The sequence below is a fragment of the Aythya ferina genome, assembly GCF_964211825.1.
Source record: "Aythya ferina genome assembly, chromosome: 15".
NCBI lineage: Eukaryota > Metazoa > Chordata > Aves > Anseriformes > Anatidae > Aythya > Aythya ferina.
The window spans coordinates 188,864-205,658 of NC_140314.1; the positions used below are offsets into that span (position 1 = coordinate 188,864).

General features: G+C 41.0%; 1 protein-coding gene across 2 annotated transcripts in view; it reads right to left on the minus strand.

The window, feature by feature from the left end:
• PDPK1 (3-phosphoinositide dependent protein kinase 1) overlaps window positions 1-10,114 on the minus strand; it is a 71,269-nt gene extending 61,155 nt beyond the window's left edge. The window contains exon 1 of one of the 2 annotated variants that reach the window (XM_084537288.1): window positions 9,962-10,114. In XM_084537288.1, coding sequence (XP_084393414.1) covers window positions 9,962-9,985 — 24 coding nt within the window. In that variant the 5' untranslated portion in view covers window positions 9,986-10,114. The remainder of the gene's footprint in view (window positions 1-9,961) is intronic. The other variant, XM_084537286.1, reaches the window with a different exon arrangement.
• Window positions 10,115-16,795: the final 6,681 nt, after the last annotated feature.

Genomic DNA, 16,795 nt, shown 5'->3' on the forward strand with positions numbered 1-16,795 from the left:
GTCTTTAGGAAAGAATCTAAGTGTTTATTTTGGAGATGGCAGCTCTTAAACAGACGCTGTTTACATCATGCTGCATCCGTACATATAGCTGTAAGTCAAAAGTCTGAAAGTTTTAATTCACAAATGGCAGTTTTTCAGACTCAAGAAGTCCTCTCCAACACTAAGGAGTCAAATATCAAGGTACATTCTCCTACAGATAACATTATCATTAAGGTTTATTTCACAGCTGTGCCTCAAACCATCTTAACAAGCGATAGTTTTCCTGAAACTTAAAAAAAGTTACATAGCTCTGCATTAACACTTATATTCACTATTAACATTAGAGATGAAAAATAAATCACAAAAACTTCAATAGACAAAAGGATATATTTCTACATACACAGATTACAATTACATGTTTTTAATTGGAACCTCACTTTTTCTAACAGTATTCTCTCTAACAGACATTGGAGGGAGAGGACACCAACAAGATACATACAAAGGGCAGGTCAGCTGAATGATTCTAGTATCAGCAATATTTATTTATTTTTTAAAGAATGCACTGGTCTGATCTTTTATGACAAAGGATTTTACAGTATTTAATCTCATAAAGACATCCCAATTCCAAAACAAAGAACCAGACAAAGCAAATATAGGAACAGACACCCCAAACACCAATTCTTATAATATACAAAGGAAGTCTTCATTTGGTACCTTTTCATCAATTTTTCTCATGTAAAACCAAGCAAACTAGTCAAGCTGGTTTCCCTCCCTGTTCCTAATACACCTCCATTAGTCTGTCAAACTCTGCTTCAAATGTTTCACTTGAAACTGACCAGAAAACACAGACAAGGGGAGAGCTCTGCTGAACCTCCTCTGACAATAAAAACTGAAATGCAATGCAGACGGAATACTTGAGAATATTAACACTGTAGATGAGCATGGGTTTTTAATCTTAGCATTCTAACATACAGTCAGCAGAATGAAACAAAAACAGCTGAAGTGTCCTAGCCTCAAAACAGCTTATACAATCCTGACCTAGTCTGTGACATATCTCATCTTGATATTCAAATATACATTACTTCCAACAAAAATAGCATCTAATGAGTTACAGTTTGATTCAGAACAATTTCCTGCATTCCTATCAAAACTCACTTTAGAAGGGAATTGGACTTATGTTCAATTACACATTTAGGCTTAACGCACCTAGCTCCAAAATTAACACTTATTATACTTGTTTGTGCTCTACATAGTATAGTAAGGCAGCAGAAACACAATTTATCCATTCAGTGGCATTACAAAGATATACAAACATATTTCTACACTTGTAAAGGTATACTTTGTAAATTCAGATTAAGGTAACAAAGTCAAAAATAATACAGGTAAAATTATCATTTTTTTCCACTTTCAATTAAATAGATATCAATTACTGTAAGTTTGAAAAGTATAATTAAAGTATTAAACAACTGTTGTATATATAATCCCTGGAAGAAGCATTCTCTTTCCAATCTGAATATAGCCTACTTGCACCAAGCACTCTACCGCTCCTTAGAGCTTTTTCTAAGGAGTGCAGCCAACTGATAGAGCAGGAGGTCAGAAACAGGTAGTAGCTTCCTTTATTAGACCTTGTCTGAACCTTGTGATATAACAGAGTCTGACAAGAAATATGCCTATAATGATAACTACTTGCAATATTTTGTACAGCTTTTTTTTTGTACAGCTTTTGTGAGGACAAAAGGATGTGAAGTTTGGGTGAAGATTTGGAGGCTGACGGGAGAAGAAATGTGTTTTTTGAAAGTTCACTAACTCCCTCCAAGAACAGCGTATGTCCCTGCTCAGAATTTGTTATACAGCATTCTCATCTTTGAAGAGAAGTATGTTGATGCTATTATTATGAAAAAACAGCGCGCACAGACGAAGTATACATGCAGTAGGGCGCTATTCCTTTTACACCATCTTTGCAGATATTTGAGTTGACACTTTCCCCAGATTGTCACAGAATCAATGATCACTAGTTATTTTCCCCTCACATTCTCATAGCCCAGCTGAATCACATTACCTTCAGACATCAACTCAAAGGACAGCTTGTATAAAGATACACAGTAGCTACAATTAAAACCAGATTGCACTGTTCTCCACAAAGACTACAGCAACAGCCAAGCACAAGAATAACTGACTGCTCAACTGCTGAGGTGATGCAAATATAGCAAGCGTCCCATTAATTGAAATGTAGTAAATAGACTGTAATATTAAGATTTAAATGATGAACTTACTCCAGTCAGGCTATCCAAGAGCAACAAAGGGTATACAGGTAAACGAAGAAATAGCACTGTGGAGTATCTGATTGGATTTTGCAGCTACCACGATTGCCTTGATGGAAAACAAAACAAAACAAAACAAACAAACAAACAAAAAAAACACTAAAGCACCAGAGAGCATGGAAAGAAAGCAGAGGAAAAAAAAGGTATTGGATGCAGTTAATTTCATATACTGTGCAAGTAAATAAAATCACAATGAATATCACATATAGAAAAGTACTATCCTTAAAGGAAAAAGAAAGACAGGAATAAGGGATGTTGTAGGAAGAGAAGGTTATTTCCAGCCAAAGTATAGCACCAATTAGACAAAACTAGTTAGTCAAAACATCAGCTAGTCATCTTCTCAAAGAAAAGTCAAGATTAAGAAAAATGAACAGACAAAGATGCAGAAGATTTAAAATACCAGTTACCTAGAAAGTGACAGAACTATACGAATATGTATGCTGCACCTGAACATTTACAGAAAACATCACTCCTACACTCATCTTGCCACAGTCTGCATGTTTTTATATAGTATTTCATGTCCTGGATTGCTTACCTTCTTGTTTTTGTTTTTAAGAGATTCCAAAAAAGCATGTCTAGAGAGACTGTTTCTACACGTGTCTCCATGTATATCAGAAATAGAACAGAGGCCATCTCATCAAGTCTAACCTCATATAGCCTCATTTTTTATTTTATTTATTTTTATTTATTTATTTTACAAAAATCAGGTTTAAGACTACTTCTGCTAAGTCCAACCATTTTAGCAAGTCAGTTACTGAATAATTGAAAAAACTTCTATGCTGCATCTACAGAAGCTTGAAGATGCTCTCTTTCCAGCAACTATCAACATTTCTCAACTAGCAAGTCAATGAAAGCACAGACCCTCACACAGTGACAACACACTTGTGTCCCTTACCTATTGCACAACATGGATTTCCACGGACCACGCTACCACACTGATAACCACTGTTCAAATCATTCTGTATCTGTTTTTAAGAATCGGTCTCTAACACTACCTTCTTCCCAAGCTCTTAAGGGTGCTGTTTCAAGTTTACCTCCATATGAAAATTCTTTGCTTCTTTGTACAACATATATTGAAAACCTAACAAGGAAGAACAGAAGTCTGTGGAATCTAACAGGAAATAGGATCCTGCCACTAATACTGGACAAGCATTAGAGAATAAATCAAAACCAACTACTTTCAGGAGAAAAGTCCAGAAACTGAACCCCTGAAGAAGCATCTAATCCTCTGACTAGACTGAGCTCCTGTAATCTGTGTCTATTAGTCTTTGCCCTTTGGTATCAGAGCACCCAGGACTCTAAAAACTAGGATGACCTGCAATTCAACAGAAGTCATACTGCATATAAAAATTACTGAGTACTGTATGTAATGAACATTAGGCTAAATCAAGATAAGAAGTTCAGAGACAATTAGGAATACAAATCAGTAACAACATGTATGCCCTACATCAGGGAAATCTGTTTCATCAATGATCTAATTCAGAAAGTAACATAGCAGCACCCTAGGATGCCTACACATTAATCTTTTCATTTGCAATAGAGCTTGAGAGGCTTTTAAAACAGATACTGCATGATACAGCACAAGATATTCTCCCCATTTGTCACAGTACCTCTTCCAACCCTTGCTTTTACATCTCTGCCAAACAGTCCTTTGATACAGAAAGATCTTCCAAGTTCTATGAATCTAAGATTCAACATCCAAGTTAATACACTTGTCTTCGAGTAAAAATATGGAGCCCATCTATTTATCTGTGCGATTAAGGAGGGATAAAGGCCTTTACTTCACATTAAGAGAAAGTAATTGTTTTAAGTGGACAACTGTTTTGTAGTGCTAGAGATAATGTGACTTGCTGCTATTTATACTGTGATTCTGCTAAAGACAGTTTACATTAGATAGGCTTTACATTAACAGGCAGTTATATTTATTATATTTTCATGGCACACTGGTGTTTCAGAAGATTGAGAAAAGATAAAACAACTGCATGAAACATAGATCTTGTATATGAAAAATAGAGTAAGAAGTGGCAATCAAGAGATACTATACACAACTTTCCTATTGGTGTGCTGTCAAACCGCAGTGAACATAGTTCTTGTACATTGTATCCCAACGTCTATTTATTTTCGGGACTCGTCTAGAAATCGAGTTGGATTTTCTGCTAAACAGCCTACAGTACTCTGTTAATCCATTTTACATGTGAGTGCATGTGAGAAACGATATACTGAATAACTAATGAAACTCCATAACATATAGTTTATATATGCTTAAATGCTTGTAAATTTAAATAATTTTAGAATAGATGTATTTGTCAACACTTACTACCTTCAATACTTTCAGATTCTAAAAAACAAATAAACAAATGCCAAAGGCAATATATACAAGCCCTGGCTAAACTTGACATAACATAATGCTGCAACAACCTATGAGAATTTGATTTGTAAAATTTTCTTCATAGACATTTACTTGTATTACTGTGAAGCACAAGGAGGTTTTTTGTTTGTTTGTTTTAAAAAAGCTCTAATGAGCAGGTTTTTGCTTTGTGTCTTCAATGAATCTTGGAAAATGCAAGTCCTATATTCATAGCAGTCAAGAAGATTAATCATGAAGAATCAAATTCATTTTTTGGATATACATTCTGAAAAAGTTAATGGCAAATAACTGTTTATATAAAAAAAATCTCAGAACATAAGAACCAAAGCTCAGCTCTGATACTATCTTCTTAATGACTGATCTGGCCACCTACCATCGCATCTCTACTTTCTAGAGATCTAGAATGCACTTTATCTGTAAGTCAGTAACGAGGAAATCACATTCATGTAGTAACAGCAAAAAATATAATTTAGCTGATAGACACAAATATTTGTAAGCAAAAAGAACATCTCTATTTTGTTAGATTTGTTTGATTTTTTTCAGTTAGAGAATAAACCTATGTTATCTACGAGACTGACTTTGTTTCTACAGGAATTAACATATTATGTAAAGAGCACTGTTGGCCCAAACACTGCAGTTAACGCAAATACCTTTTTCTAAATTTGACAACACATACAGTGGTATTTCCTGCCACTAATTTACAGGATTCAAATTCCATATTCAGGTAAGGATAAAAGCTAATGAGAGGATTTGAAAGAATCTGCATACCATCCAGTTACCCTCTAACCTCCTCTACTTCTAAGCAAAGCACTCAAGTACCAAGCACCTTAACAGGCAGACACTATTTAAGGCCATCCGCCCCAATCCCCTCCCCCCCCCCCCCCCCAACCCGGAGCCTCAAAAGAGATCAGAAACAGGAAACCACAAAGATTTCTAAGAACCTAAAGTCAGCCTATGGCCCCAATAGCTACAAACGTAAACAAGACTTAAAGAATTCATTTCATGCAAACAGATCCATCCCAGCTCACAAGACAACAAAAGCCATCTGTAACAGCAATAGTCTCGATCACATTCTACATGATCAGTTACCTGATAAAGCACAATAGTGCTAGGTGTTGTGCAGCTAATAAACACAAAAGAACTTCCTATACCAGATTCCTTGCTAGCAGTGTGAGGATTTAGGAGGCAGAGACAATAGGCTTGAGTGAAGAGCAGAGGAGCAGCAAAAGAGGTGGCAGTATGTACACACTGTGTAGAAGGGTTGGCCGGCACAATCAAGAACTGTAATGAATTCCTTCAGAATTACCAGAGAACTGAACATCAAACTTAATACTTTCTTATCAGAAGTGCCAAGCAAGTTTATCCTTGCATGTGTGGTTTTTTGTTTGTTTTTTGCTATAAAGCATTACAGAATATTTGCTAAGTGAAACAACTTTTTTAAAGCAGAAGAGGAAGTCTCAACTTCAATGTTTACATCCAGTTCTTCTGCAGACCTTATTAACTTTCCATAAGCTTAAATGCAAGGTGTCAAAAAGGGAAGTGTGGAAGGAGAAAATTAATCTCCCCTCCCCTTTTTCATTACATATACATAATCTAACTTAACCACCTGCAAAAATATATATATATATATATATATAGTAATCCCATTTGAAATACCAGAAACAGTAGTTCCTTGGTTTTGGACAAATTCTTCAGAAAGCTCCAATATGAGGAACTTAGAGAAGGATTTTAATCTTCCAAGCACTTTTCTGAATCACATTTTTCTCTTTCCATACTGAAAAGTAATTTCTCACTCGCATACTTTATCTGATGCCATAAACGTGCTAATTCTACAGCTTTCTTAGAAAAAAAATGTAGAAAAAGATACAAGTTCATTGTTGAAAAACATGTGTTTCAAAAACATTTTATGTCTTCATAGATCAAGCCTATTTTATTACTTTGCCAGTTTATTACTTTTTTCAGTCTAAAACAAGTGACTGCACTCCTGGTTTCATGCCTTTTGTACAAAAATCCTGCAAATACTTCAGTTACCAGCATCTCTTTCCAAGTTCTACCTGCAACGCATCCTTTCAACTAATCAGCTTTAGAGAAGCATAATGAGCCCAATTCTGCAAGGGTGTCTCAGAATTTCTACTTGTATAGTTACAAGAGCTATATGAAACAGACATTACTTCTAGCATTGTAAGTAATAGACCAAGTTACCCAAACAAAGATTTGCTTTAAAAATAAAAATCCCACACCTACCCACATACTGGATTCGCTATTTAGTTGAAAATTGTCATGGAAGCATTAGAATGAGTCCTGAAGAGGGTCATAAAGATGATCAAGGGGCTAGAGCATCTTTCCTATGAAGACAGACTGAGGGAGTTGGGGTTGTTCAGCATGGAGAAGGCTCCATGGAGACTTTATAGTGGTCTTCCATTACCTAAAGGGTTCCTACAGGAAAGCTGGGAAGGGACTCCCTGTCAGGGAGCGTAGTGATAGAACAAGGGGTAATGGCTTTAAACTAAAAGAATGTAGGTTTATATTAGAGAGAAAATTCTTTACTATGATGGTAGTGAAGCACTGAAACGAGTTGCCCAGAGAAGGTGTGGATGCTCCATCCCTGGAGGTGTTCAAGGCCAGGTGGATGGGGCTTTGAGCAACCTTGTCTAGTGGGAGGCGTCCCTGCCCATGGTAGGGGGCTCAGAACTGGATGATCTTTAAGGCCCATGCCTTCCAACCCAAAACATTCTATGATTACATCCAGACAACCCTCCAAATTATCTCCTTTCCACTAGCTACCACCACTTGTGTTAGAAACAGGAATGCATATAAAATTGCTCCTCTTAAGCATTTTTTTTTTTTTTTTTTTTGCCTTTGAGCACCATCTTTAGTTCTCAACATCTGTATCTCTTGTTTTCTATTCCTGAAGATGGCTTTGCTAAGAGATTTGCAGAAAACTTAGGCCAATTAAAAGCCTATGCATGAGTGATAAAAGTAAGTCATAGCCTTACACTGAAACCCAAGAGAACAGAATACTAAGTAGATAGGCGTATAGGAAAAAGAAATTATCTTGTCTGAAAGTTTTACGCTTATTAATAACTACAAGCATAATTCTTATCAGCCTACTGCAATTCCTCATGTAGATGCAGAACTTACTCTATAAAGTACCCAGTTCTTTGAAAAACAATTTATATTTGTTCCATGAGAAATTTGGGGGGGGGGACACAACATTAACAGTTTTGCTCAGACATATCCATGACTATACTACAAGTTTTTATCAGGACAGAAACATTAGCAGAATGGAACCTGCCTTGTAATAACTACTAGAGCAGTTAAACCTTCCACTTAAGACATTGCTGAAGTTAAAGATGTAAAGAACTGTTCTTCCAGACTCTTCATTTCAAGAGGAAGTGAACATGTTGATATAAGACTCAATATCCTTACAATGAAGGCATTAGCAGCAAATAACTAAGACCACACTGGCAACTTCAACTATAGCAGCACTAAAAATGTTTCCTGTTAAAAATGCAATTCTCTCCTTAGTACTGCTTCAGAAGAACATTTTAGGCAATTGACCCCACATATACGAATACAAAAGTTAACTGTTCAGGCAGAGGACTGTTAAAGTTATTTCTTTTAAAGCTGTGTTCCATTTTACTCCCAAGTCTTTTGCATTCCTAGTAAAATAATCACAGAATCCATTGATTTCAGTAATTCCATCACAGTAATATTAACTGCATCTTGCTGAGTTTCAGAAATAATGTATTTCCCAAATATGATATAATCTGATTTACAAAAAGGCTAGCTGAATCAAACCACCTGTCTGCTAACACCAGCCAGTACACTCACCTGAACAGGGAAATGTTAAATGGGATGGAAGAGAAGGAATTGAAACTAAGTTACTCTGAATAAATATTTTATTTTTAACAAAAAATAATTGTCAACTTCGTTCTTCATTTGCTCTCTATCCATCTCTCTCAGAGATCTGAACTGCATATAGAAGAACAGAAACAGAACTATTTGGAGAGGGAAAAAAAGAAAAACAGAAAGAAGTGATGAGCAAGGACAGAAGCACAAAAGGAAGCACGCTTCCTCTTCAAGTGGGTTCAGAAGGTAAACAGAAGTCTTCTCTGATGCCAGTAAGCAGCCATATGGAGCTCTATCAAGTGGCAGAAAAGCAAAACTAGTTCATTTCATAATCAAATGTGCGTTTATTTCTTAATCCTTGATGCTATATTCCATGTCCTACCCTCTAGGTCTATTCTACATACTAACTCCCATTTTCATTCAATAAATACAATTACCTTAAGACCCTAAAAAAAAATTAAAAAAATCACGAAACATGAAGAGTAGAGCACATTATAAAACAAGGCTTCAGGAATCTATACAGATGTATCAGTCTGTATGCAGAAGACCCTTCTTAGTTACTTCCAAACACGGATATGTAAAGTATCATTGTCAGTTAGTTATGCTACCACTACTGAATACTGGTAGCTATTCTTGTATAAAGAAGTAAAAGAAAATCCCAAAATTGTCATAAGGTAATTTCTACATTAACTACACTATGTAATTTACAACGCAAGTTAAGCTCTACCATTTCCCCTTCTGTGTATCAGCCACAATCCCATACTACATTAATCAGCATTCACAAAATGGAAGAGTTTTACCCTCTCAGACGAATGTAAACAACTGTTTGAAAGGGCATTCCACCGTTACCCTCGGAGCCTCTCCCACACGCTTCTTCCCACTACAAAAGAAGTCGGTTACGGGGTGTAGAGGCGGCTCCCCTAACGTAGCAGCACGGGCCCTGCTGGGGGAGGGCGACCCGGCAGAGACACGGCGGTGCCCCGCACCCGGAACGGGGAGCGGCGCTCCGCCAGAGGCCGCGGGGCAGCTCCTCCGCCTCGGCCCCGCTTCCTGCCGCTGCCGGGACGAGCCCGGGCACCTGTCGCCGCGCTCGCAAGCCCCTGCCAGCGCCGGGGGCAGGAGGAGGAGAGCGGACCCCCTCCGCGCGGCCCGCAGCACCCCCGGGAGGCGAGAGGTGGAAGGAGAATCGGCGGCGGCAGCGCCGGGGCCGGCCCCACGGACGGCAGCGCTCGCCCAGCCGCCCTCTGCGCCCGAGCAGGCGGCGGGCGAGGGGGCCGCCCGCGGAAGCCCCGGCAGCGTGCGGGCCCCGGGCGGCCCGCCCCCTCACGGCCGGACCGGGCCCGGCGCCCGGGCCTCGCGCCCGCGCCTTCCTCCAGCTCTCCCTGCGCGCCGCGGCCGCCGGCAGCCCCAAGCGGCCTCGGCGCCGGCGCCGCGCACTCACCAGGTGGCTGCTGGTGCTCGCCATGGGCCCCGCCCGGCCGGCCGGCGCGGCCCGCGCTCCCGTCGCCCTTTAAGAGCCGAGCGCACGGCCGCCCGCCCCGAGCCAATGGGGCTCTCGCATCCTCCGCCCGTGACGTCACCCACAACAATACTCCCCCCGCCGCGGGCAGGACTTCCGCGTAGCCCGCCGAGCCGTTGGTCGAGCCGCCTGCTACTCACTTGCGAGCCCGGACGGAGCGTCCCCCATCAGCCTCAGCGGCCGCTGCCGATGCAGGCATGCGCAGACGCTGGACTTTCCCTCCGGCCCGCTTCCTGCCAGGAAGCTGCGTGGGGTGAGGGCGGCAGAAGCCTCCCCAGCTTCCGGCCGAAGGGCGCATGCGGGCTCTCCCCGCGGCGGGAAGGCGGTAGCAGGAGGGGGCGGTGCCGCTGGGCTGCGTCCTGCGCCGCGGGGCGGCCGCTGCCTCGTAGTGCGCGTCCACGAGCGCGCCTCGTGCCGGCCGCTCTCCCGGCAGCGGCCCGTGCCTCGGGGCGCCAGCTTCCAGTGAGGATGTCGAGTTCTCGTTGCTGTTATGAGACCAGACGTGTAACAGATACAGTTTCACTGCAGGCGTTCTTAAAAGTCTGACTTCTCTGGAGGAAAAAAAAAAAAAAAAAAAAAAGCACTGTGCTCCTTGGGTATGAATTCACTGAATCTGAAGTGCACTTTTCATTACAAGGCTTTCACCGTCTCGGAAGTAAATAATTTTCATCACCCAACAAATACACATCAACATCTTTAACTGCTATATGGTATAACAAATAAGATCTTGTTCTTTTAGGTAGGTGTGTATGCATAAAGCATTTCAACAGGTTGCCTTGCCAACCTGTGTTCACGAGTATATCAAATGTCCTTTACTCACAGAAGCCAGCCAGATCCAGTGTGAAGAAATAGGATCACAAACAGAATGGTGGGCCTTTGTGAATGACACCTTCTAGTAAACTATTTTAATTTGTCAAAGGATTATTGAATTTTAAGAAATTACTCAAAAGGGTAATGCAAGGCAAGACTATATTTTTTGCAGAACCGCATCAGAATCTACAAAGTACAGATAATTAGCCTCAAATAGGGCTGGGTCAGTTGGGCAGGACAGCAGTCTTGCAGTGTCCTAGTGATGAACTACTTTAGAAAGGTTTTTACAATAGCCATTGTAAATCAACTTTCTTGCATAGTGATTTTTTGCTTCATGGACATGTAGGACAACAGATCACAATATTCCTTTTTAAATATACATATATGTGCATATATTATATATATATTCATACCTTCACTCCTCTCTTTTTCAGACTATCCAAATTCTTGGCCTTTCTTACAGGCTGTGTTTTCTTTTCAGGATTCTTTACAACCAGTTTACATCTTCATGAAGATGTTTGTTTTGCAAAAATACTTTACAGTGAATTCCATCTAGCCCTGCAGAATTTGACAAACCTGTTAAGTGGTTTAAGTCAAATGCTCTATATGCTACTATCATCTTGTTAAAATGAATCATATTAATTATCTTCATAGTCAAACCATATTGTGCTAGTGAAACAAAAAGATGCAAAGGATCTATCTGAATTCACGTATTTGAAAACCAGCAGAGTGGCATCATGCTCAATAGCCACAGATACTGTTACAGTATCAATACCCTATCAGAGCTATTAATAAGCTTTTTGCTAGTTGGCAGAGTTTTTCCTAGTCTCCCTACCATATTCCAGTATTTCCCAGAAGTAATTTATTTTCATGATACCGTAGTATTTATTACTACTAACAATAACAGTACCATTCTTCTGCCTAGCCTTATTTGATAAGAGGATCTTATGCTTTTCCCTAATTAAGTTACAAATATTTTCCTACTCTTCAAGACTGTATGACCTCAACAGCATTCCTCAGGAATTATCTGTAATTTTCCAAGAACTGAACCAAGTGCAAGTACATTCTTCTGCAGCACAGGGTGCTCACCTTCACCTGTCACATGACATCTAAACTGATTCAAAACTTAGAAAAAGCCTACTCTAGTTTTAGCAGCCTAATCTGGTGAACTATGTCCCTACCCATGGCAGTTGTGTTGGATCACGATGATCTTTAAAGGCCCCTTCAAACCAAACTATTCTGTGATTCTACTTTACACCTTTGAAGTCTGTGAAACCGGTGATCTTCCAGCAGAGGGCAATGTCATGTTGGAGAATATGCTGTATTACAAGGCATTAGTACAAAGTGTCAGGGAGCAGCACAAGACAAGGCTGCCCTAACACAGGGTGGGGCAAATAGGGCGATCCCAGCACCAGCAGTCCCTCACCGCACAAGGTGCAGCATAATCCTGCCTGGTCTGAACAAAGTGGGCAGAGCCTGGTAACAGGGTTTGCTGATACTCCCAAACAAGTTGAGGTGGTGGACCAGGTCCAGGATCCAACACAGGAGCAGTAGAGATGAAGGTGGACCTACAGACAAAGCTCTAACAAAAGTCCAAGGTCCTTCTAGGAGGTAGGGCTAGACATGAGGCTACAACATGGTTTCAGGATCCAGCTGTGATTCCGAGACAGGACTGGAGATCAAACTACATTATCAGTCCACAGCTTTCATCCATTATATAATGTCTATATAAAGACTGTCATGGTTCCGCTCGAGTGGGCAGCCGAGCTCCACCACAGCCGCTCTCTCACTCCCCCTCCTCAAAGAGGAATGGGGAGAAAATATGTGAAAAGGGATTGAGATAAGGACGAGAAAATCACGCAATAATTATTGTAACGGGCAAAACAGACTCGGCATAAGGAGATAGTAAGATTTATTGCCTATTACTAACAAGTGAGAGAAGTGAGAAAACAAAGGAAAAAGCAAACCAAAAGCACCTTCCCCCCCATCCACCCTCTTCCACCTCCTCCCCCCGAGCGGCGCAGGGGAACGGGGGAATGGGGGTTATGGTCAGTCTACAGCACTTCTTCTCTGCCACTCCTTCTCGGTCACTCTCGTCCCCTGTGCTGTGGGGTCCCACCCACGGGATGCAGTCCTTGATGAACTGATCCGGCGTGGGCTTCCCACAGGCAGCAGCTCTTTCAGAACTGCTCCAGATATGGGTCTGTACCACGGGGTCCATCCCTCAGGAGAAAACTGCTCCAACCTGGCTCCCCTACGGGCAGCAGCTCCTGCCGGGTCACCTGCTCCTGCGTGGGCTCCTCTCCACGGGCTACAGGTCCGGCCCGGAATCTGCTCCGGCAGGGGTCTTCCACAGGCAGCAGCCTCCGTCGGTGCAGGGCCACCTGCTCCACCGTGGTCTCCTCCACGGGCTGCAGCGTGGAACCCTGCTCCACCGTGGTACTCCATGGGCTGCAGGGGGACATCCTGCTTCACCATGGTCCTCACCACAGGCCACAGGGGACTTCTGCTCCGGCGCCTGGAGCACCTCTCCCCCTCCCTCTACACTGACCTTGGCACCTGCAGGCTGTTTCTCACTCCCTTGACTCTCCCGGCTGCTGTGTGGCGCAGCATTTTTTCCCTGTCTTAAATATGCTCTCACAGAGGCGCAAAACAACATCGCTTATTGGCTCAGCTCTGAAAACAATGGGGCCCTTCCCAAACATGGGGCAGCTTCTAGATCTTTCTCACAGAAACCACCCCTATAGCCCCCTGCTACCAAAACCTTGCCACGTAAACCCACTACAAATGTACTTATATCCCAGGCCCAGAGGCCATCCAGGAAATGACATGGAGACAGAATTGCAGACAAACATAGACCTAAATGAAAGCTAAATGGATCTTCCAGGTGATGAGCCAAGGATGCGGGGTAGGGGTCCCAGGTGACAAGGCCTATTGGTACTCTTAAGGCCGTGATGCTAAGACAGATGGCACACAGCAATTTTCTTTACAGAGAAATGTATTCCATCAGTGTTCTGAATCTTGTGGCTACAGAAAGCATTTTCATAACTGACTGCACAGGTGAAAATCACATGTATGGTATTAAACCCAAAGAGATATATTATTTTTTAATACACAATTTGCAAATGCTAACAACCTTGTTGCAGTAGTAGGAAAACTTTGAATATAACAAACATCAGAAGTTATGAGAGGCATAAAACCACAGAATCATCTAGGTGGGAAAAGATCTTCCATCATCAACCTGACCTGCCAAGTCCCATCACTAAACTATGTCCCTCAGTGTTCAGACAGTTCACACATCTCTTAAAATACCACCAGGGATGGGGACCGCACCACTTCCCTGTGCAGCCTGTTCCAATGCTTGATGAGGAAACTCTTCCTGGTATCTAACCTAAACCTTCCCTAGTACAACTCGAGGCCATTTCCTCATGATTTTAGGGCATGAATGTAAGAGAAAGTGATGTGAGGGTTCAACAGTCTCTACATAGCATATACAATCTTTTAAAAGAAGAAACTGGTATTAGGAGTCAAAATGTTGTAGTACCTATATGTTTGGCACTGTTGCACCTCCTACTGCAATAGCTGTGGAAAACTACTGTGCAAGCTACTAAAACCTGTGATCTCATTGCAAAGATGAGGTAACCAGTTCTACACAGAAACCAAGTGAGGCATGCTATTGATTTATGTGAAAGCATTTGTAATTTTTTTCTCTAGTACTCTGAATCTCATTCTGAAGATACTTATTGTCTGTTTTTGAATGTGAAAGCATGTTATGAAAAAGTCTTAAGTTGTCCACACCAATGCCCCAATTTCTGTTTTAAACGGATGCTTTATTTAGAGCTGTCTGGAGAGTACAACTCTGGCACTGCCTGTATTAGACATCGTATCAGTCAGCTTGGCTCAGAAAGCCATATAGTTTTGGGTCTGCAGTATCAAATTAATATAACTATACTGCTTCTAGACACACTGCATAATACTGGACTGTGGACACACAATGTCTAGCGTTGACATTGCTGCAGCAGTTTCTGTGCTTCACTGCAATATGCAGTGAAGATCAGAAGTGTGTAGATCAAAGCAATCTGTCCAACAGTCCTAAAACGATAAGGCTTAACACAGGGCTTTAAGATTTTGCCAATTAACTTGCTCTATTCATGAATGTCAAGGAAGAAGCAATCCAAGCATTGTAGTTTGTGTTGCAACTTAATCCCTGGTTTGCATGCTGTTAAAAACAAAAAAGCACCCCTCCCCCCTTGTGTGTTAACTCCCTTTTCTAGCATAAAAAGAACAACCCCTCCTCTTTACCAAATACTATCACCAGCACAAAAATATGTATGTCATCAAATACTACAGTTCTTGCTTTAAAACTGATAGTTTAGATCTCTGTTCTTGATTAGTGCTTCTCTCTTCAGAATTTCAGCAGTGCCTCTAGCAGGAACAGATCTGTAGATTAGATTAAATTACTGAAGATTAAAATGACTATTTTTAATTTTTGGTGATTTTATTGGCTAGAAGAATGTATGCATTAGTGAAAATGTGGATGGCTCTGTGAAAGAGCATACATTCTCCCCTCAAATGAGGGCTTATGCTGGTCTGGAGGGGCCTGTGGTGATAGAAAAAGACACTACATTCAGTCTCTATTTGCTTTTGGTTCTCTATCTCGTTAAGTTTTATGTTCTCCCTTCCATAGCCCGACCTGCTGCTCCTTATGCTCATATCTGATTACAACTATTCCCTTTATCCTTTTGCATGTATTACTAATTTAGAATATCTTTTTAAGTAAACAAGACTTCATGAAACTGCTTCATTTTCTGTGCAGACACATTTGTATGCAAGGGCTGTCTAGATATGAGAGATTTATGATACAATTGATTTGACAATTTTAGGAAACATCCCTCTGATTCTGAAGATTTGAAACTTGGGAATGCTGCATTAAGCCAGACTAAAAGCTTGGTCTAAAAAGGGGTCTAAAAGCTTGGGAATCACCAAAATCCTGCAGGCATGTGGTCTTGTTTTACATATTTTCTTCTGCATAGGAGATTATGGCAACTGATCAGGTTCTTTTCTTGCCATTAGATTGTGGTATAATATAAAAAGCACCCTTGAATATTGTCTTTACAAGATAAAAGCACAAAGGACCAGAAAAGGGATATATTTTTCAGATATCAGAAAATCCCTGTGCTTACCACACTGAAAACAAACCATTGCTGGCACCTTCTATGGCTGTCTCCCAAGCTGGCTGTGGACACTTCATTCTTTTGCTGCTTTTCTCGCAAATGAAGACTTCCCACAATAGTTCTCTGGCTTAGCACGTATTTTCTGGGGAAGAGTTAGTCAGTCTACTTTTTTACTTATAAATGAAAGCTTACTTTGCACTGATAAAACTAGTCACTGCTAATAGTCAACAGAAACATGTGACTCATTCCCAAAGAGAAGCAGTGAATGAATGTGAACAACTGTAGGTATACATGTGCCAGTTAGCATAGATGTACATGTACACTTCTCTGTATGCTTGCTACAACTGCTGAGACCTTTAAACTTAGGAGATGCGACTAAGACTCCAGGAATCTGCTTGGTGGGTAATCAACCATATATAAGGTTTTATGTCTCTAAGGCAGAAAGTAAAACTCCAGAAACTGAGCTCAGAAAGGCTGTACCTGCTAAGCAGACAGGCAAAAGACTAGCCAATTCTGGAGAAAAAATAAAATCCCTGAAGAGGCAGTGGGCCTGGCCTGTTTTATGATGAAACCTTGGTTGTATTATTCTTGCTTTTCACCTTTTTCCCTTAGATCATCCCAGCCAACTAACCTTGGAATACACTTAGGTTAAAATCAAAGCAGTACATGGGGCTTAGTTTCTGCAAAATAAAAAGTTACAGCTATTCAGGATAATGAAGATCAAGACCCACTGCCCAATTATTTTTAAATAGTGCAATTCTAAACTCTGGTG